Genomic DNA, 5,564 nt, shown 5'->3' with positions numbered 1-5,564 from the left:
GGGTTGTTGTGATGCAAGTAGCCAAGGCAATCGTTGATGTACTGCTGTCAAAGGTAGTGACCCTGAGAAACGTGGAGGTGATCATAGATGGCTTCGCAGCGATGGGATTCCCAAACTGTGGTGGGGCCATAGATGGAACTCACATCCCTATCCTGGCACCGGACCACCAGGCCAGCCAGTACATTAACAGAAAGGGCTACTTTTCCATGGTGCTGCAAGCACTGGTGGACGACAGGGGACGTTTTACGAACATCTACGTCGGATGGCTGGGCAAGGTTCATGACGCTCGTGTTTTCAGGAACTCTGGTCTGTTTAGACGGCTGCAGGAAGGTACTTACTTCCCGGACCACAAAATAACTCTTGGGGATGTGGAGATGCCTATTGTCATCCTCGGGGACCCAGCCTACCCGCTAATGCCCTGGCTCATGAAGCCCTATACTGGCGCCCTGGACAGTGAAAAAGAACTCTTCAACTACCGGCTGAGCAAGTGCAGAATGGTGGTGGAGTGTGCTTTTGGCCGTCTCAAGGGGAGATGGAGAAGCTTACTGACTCGCTGTGATCTCAGCGAAACCAATATCCCCATTGTTATAGCAGCTTGCTGTGTGCTCCACAATCTCTGTGAGAGCAAGCGGGAGACCTTTATGGCGGGGTGGGAGGTTGAGGCAAATAGCCTGGCTTCTGATTACGCCCAGCCAGACAGCCGGGTGATTAGAAGAGCCCAGCGGGATGCGCTGTGCATCCGGGAGGCTTTGAAAGCTAGGTTCCTGAGTGAGCAGGGTAACCTGTGACTTTTAAGTTTGTGTACAGAGAAGCTGAACCTGCCCCCGTTTCTTTACCCAGTTAATGTTGACTATCCTCTCCAGTTACATACCCCCTTCACTCCCTTCCAACACACGTTTAGAAATAAAATCACTTCTACTTTGTTAATGAACACCATTTTCTTTATTACTGTTTTCGCGGGAATGTTTTAAACCAGGGACGCAGACTGTGGTAGGGAGCGGGTGTAGTGTAGTGACACAAATGACGCTTCTAAACTCCAGGATTGACAGGCTCCGCAGTGGTGGACTGGTTGTTTCAAGGGAGTCTGTCACCCCTCCTGATCGGGACTGTGTGTATGGGGGGGCTATGTGACTTTGTGGCAGGGGGAGGACGGTTACAGATCCCCTGCTGCGTGGCTCTGTGATCTAGGATAAGGACCGCCGCATAAGATCTGTAACTGCCCTCCCCCACCACAAAGTCACAGAGCAACCCACCCCCCACCACAGAACATGAAAACCACCTCCCAGACTGACCAGGGTAACTAGTGACTGCACTGTGTATGTGCCCTGCTGCTGGACCTGCCCCTGCCTATGTACCCTGCTAAAGGTGACTGTCCTGTCCAATTACCAACCCCCTTCCCCCCAACTTCCCCCCCTCCTCCAAAAGAACATGATGGAAACAGTAATTAACAGAAACGTATTTTTTATTAGCAACTACACATGAAACTGGGAGGTGAAACTTGGACGGGGGCTTGTGTGAGGCGGGAAGGAAAGAACTCGTCAAATTTTGGGGAATGAGAGCCTTCTACTACTAGAGCTGTCTGCAGGGGTGGAGTGAGAGTTTGCACGGACTCTGCCGCCCCTCCTTCTTTGCACTTTGGGTGAGGGGGGTATGGGACTTGGTGGCTGGGGAGGGCGGTTACAGATAGACTGCAGCGGGGCTCTGTCCTCCTGCCTCCGTTCCTGCAGAACATCCACAAGGCGCCGGAGCGTGTCCGTTTGCTCCCTCATTAGTCCAAGCAGCGTTTGAGTCGCCTGCTGGTCTTCCTGCCGCCACTTCTCCTCCCGTTCCATGTGTGCTTGGTGCATTTGGGACAAGTTCTCCCGCCACTGGGTCTGCTGTGCTGCCTGGGCTTGGGAGCAGCCCATAAGTTCCGAAAACATGTCCTCCCGTGTCCTCTTCTTCCTACGCCTAATCCGCGCTAGCCTCTGGGAGTGTGATGCCAGGCTAGGTTGTGAGACAGTCGCAGATGTGGCTGTGGGAATGGGAAAAAGGGAGTGAATTCCTCAGAAAGATAAATGTAGTTGTGAACAAAGAACATAGTCTTTCTCTGTGAACAAGACCATGCACAGCACCTATCACATGCGCACTCAGGACAAGGTCGAATTCTCGGCCTTCGCATTCACTGCCTGGGGTCTTGCACTGCAGATCTGAGAAGCGGGGCAGGACACCGGAATTTGTGTAGCAGGCAGACATGGTAAGCCGTAGACTTGTGGCAGCTTAAAACTTTAATAGTAGCACTGGCCTCCTTTCACATTGAAAGCAATGCCAGTCCCTGCTGCCAGCAATCCGGCAAGCAGGAACTCTGCCCCTGTCCCAGCCCCTCGCGGCTGTCCCCGGGAAAGATCCCTGTATGCTGCCCCTCTCCCACCTCCACCGCGTGGCTGCAAACCAACGGTTACAGTTCTGTAAAGGAACGGGCAAGCAGTCCCAACACTAACATTCCCCTACCTAATTCAAAGCAGGTCACCATGAGCGACATCACCCTGATGAGGATCTCAGACAGTGAGAAAGAAAGAATGCTTCGGGAAAGCCTCCAAAGACCAGGGCCGTATGCCGCCCTGCTCTGCAGGGCAATGATCCCTGAGTACTTGATTGTCTCGTGGCGCGGAAACTTTTCATACTACGGAGGACCCAATAAGGCCGCTCTCCCCAGGAACCTGATGCAAAGGCTTTCCAATTACCTCCAGGAGAGCTTCCTCGAGATGTCACAGGAGGATTTCTGCTCTATCCCCGGACATATAGACCGCATTTTACTGTAGCTGCACTGGGCAGAACAATCATGCTAAACCGGACATTGTTAGATTTTTTTTCAATAGTTGCACTGCCCAGGACTGAAACGTTAAGCGCCTAGGGCAAACTAATAATGAGAAATCCATTGTTGTTATTCTTAATATTCCTGTTCTGTTAAAAATAAATGTTTAGATGTTTAAAACACTTACTGGCTGATCCTTCTCCAGATTCTGTGTCCGGGTTAACGGCTGGGGACGGTTGGTAGGGGATCTCTGTAAGGGTGATGAAGAGATCCTGGCTGTCGGGGAAATCAGCGTTGTAAGCGCTGTCGACTGCCTCGTCCTCCTCATCTCCTTCCTCATCTTCCCCGTCCGCTAACATGTCCGAGGAACCGGCCGTGGACAATATCCCATCCTCTGAGTCCACGGTCAGTGGTGGGGTAGTGGTGGCGGCCGCACCTAGGATGGAATGCAGTGCCTCGTAGAAACGGGATGTCTGGGGATGGGATCCGGAGCGTCCGTTTGCCTCTTTGGTCTTCTGGTAGCCTTGTCTCAGCTCCTTGATTTTCACGCGGCACTGCGTTGCATCCCGGCTGTATCCTCTCTCTGACATGTCTTTAGAGATCTTCTCGTAGATCTTTGCATTCCTTCTTTTGGATCGCAGCTCGGAAAGCACGGACTCATCGCCCCACACAGCGATCAGATCCAAGACTTCCCGATCAGTCCATGCTGGGGCCCTCTTTCTATTCTGAGATTGCACGGCCATCACTGCTGGAGAGCTCTGCATCGTTGCCAGTGCTGCTGAGCTCGCCACGATGTCCAAACAGGAAATGAGATTCAAACTGGCTAGACAGGAAAAGGAATTCAAATTTTCCCGGGGCTTTTCCTGTGTGGCTGGTCAGAGCATCCGAGCTCGGACTGCTGTCCAGAGCGTCAACAGAGTGGTGTACTGTGGGATAGCTCCCGGAGCTATTAGCGTTGATTTCCATCCACACCTAGCCTAATTCGACATGGCCATGTCGAATTTAGCGCTACTCCCCTCGTCGGGGAGGAGTACAGAAGTCGAATTTAAGAGACCTCTATGTCGAACTAAATAGCTTCGCGGTGTGGACGGGTGCAGGGTTAATTCGATGTAACGGCGCTAACTTCGACATAAACGCCTAGTGTAGACCAGGTCTTAGATTAAGACTTTTACCCTGCTCCCAGCAACTTTACAGAAATGGCCTTTCAGCCAGTCAGTCACCCCATAGTCTCAGTCAGGGATTCTCTTTCACATCTTACAAATATATTGACAACCTAAATGTATTCATTTTCTTCCTTTCCATAGGTCTATGTAATATTACTCTTCCAAAGCGCATGGCAATGTACAGTGCTGTTCAGCGTATAAAAGAAATGGAGGCCAACGCATTTTCCATGTTGAAATTTGATAGATTTTTCGCTGATGCAAATTGGACCGGGACTGAAGAAGCAATTAAAATTGATTACCCTTATAAAGTGAGTAATTTATCTTTATTATATTTCTTACAAAGAAAATTATGTAAGAGGCAAAAGTAATGCTTGAAACAAAAGAATGATTCACAGCTTTTGATTTACACTGGCATCCATTGCAAGAAGGGTAGACTCTCCACTATTAAGTTTTACAGGCTAGTGGGAGAGAATTGTAATGATAAATGAGGTCTCCGGTTTGATGGAAATATCTGATCTACCATTAATATTATGGGGCTTTTATGAAGGGGGGAAAATTAATATACCAAAAAATTAGGGGCTAGATATCCTGCACAGACATCCTTAGAGGTAGATTGTTCAGATCATTATTTGGGTTTTACTGGGGCTAGGATTCAGGCTATGATTAGATTAATCCATGCCACTCTTGTGACCCGTTAATTCATTCAAGTTTATTTTGTTAACTCTGTATCAGCAGTTGACTAATCATCCAGTAGGTCACTAACCAGAATATATATTTCCTTCTAGTGCTCAAAGAGCATCTACAGTAGCATCTACCAAACTTTTGAAAATTGATCCTCCCCTTCAGAAAAATTAAAACAATTGCACCCTTTTATCCTTGTGGTGTTCAAGGCCTACACAAATGAACAGTCACTCAGAGTACATTGTATAGATCTTTATAATATGATACTTCATAGCCATTCTTTCCAACGTTTCTTAGCATTTATATATTTTAAGAAAACCATAACAAAGTCATACTTTTTTCTAATAACTTTGGTTTTAAATAATTTATTTATTGTAATTTATTCATAGGAGTATAAATAAGCTTCTTGAGAATAGGGGACACAGTCATCCTCCTTGATTCACAGAAGGAAGAACAGAAATAGTTCAGAATCTTTCTGAAAAAAGTTTTAATTTTTAATATAAACATACAATTTAGATCCTTAGATTTCTTTGCTATGATGAAATACTGCAAATTTAATTTCTGACTTTGTCTTGATGTAACAATTTCTGTTTATGTCTAACTCCATATGGAGATTAAATTTTCATTTGAATTAGCATTTTTAATTTAATGTTAGCCTTTGTTTTTTAAACATAGTTCTCTTAGTTAGCTTTTTGGTTCTCATGTTTCCAATATGTTACGATCAGTTCACTTGTTTCTGTTTCTCTTATTTAGTTTGACATAGAGGAAGTTTCCCAAAATGTTAGAACACTTGAATGTCCAGATTGTAATGCAGAAATTTCATCTGAGACAACACCTCAACAAATTGCTGACATACTGGAAGAAGCCAGGTTACGTCTTTTAACAGCACAAATAGTTAGTATTCATTCTATTTGGTTATATTCTTA

The 5,564-nt window shown here is 46.8% G+C and overlaps 1 protein-coding gene across 1 annotated transcript; it reads right to left on the bottom strand.

The window, feature by feature from the left end:
* Positions 1-1,412: 1,412 nt before the first annotated feature.
* On the bottom strand, positions 1,413-3,940 carry LOC135982975 (uncharacterized). The gene is made up of 2 exons (XM_065592000.1): positions 2,982-3,940; positions 1,413-2,014 (listed from the first exon to the last, which is right to left on the bottom strand). Exons 1-2 carry the CDS (start codon positions 3,556-3,558, stop codon positions 1,539-1,541), a joined length of 1,053 nt encoding a protein of 350 aa, XP_065448072.1. The 5' UTR covers positions 3,559-3,940; the 3' UTR covers positions 1,413-1,538.
* Positions 3,941-5,564: the final 1,624 nt, after the last annotated feature.

The sequence above is a fragment of the Chrysemys picta genome, chromosome 4 (assembly GCF_011386835.1).
Source record: "Chrysemys picta bellii isolate R12L10 chromosome 4, ASM1138683v2, whole genome shotgun sequence".
NCBI classification, from domain to species: domain Eukaryota; kingdom Metazoa; phylum Chordata; order Testudines; family Emydidae; genus Chrysemys; species Chrysemys picta.
The sequence above is the reverse complement of the archived record's forward strand: the minus strand, read 5'-3'. Positions and strand labels throughout refer to the sequence as shown.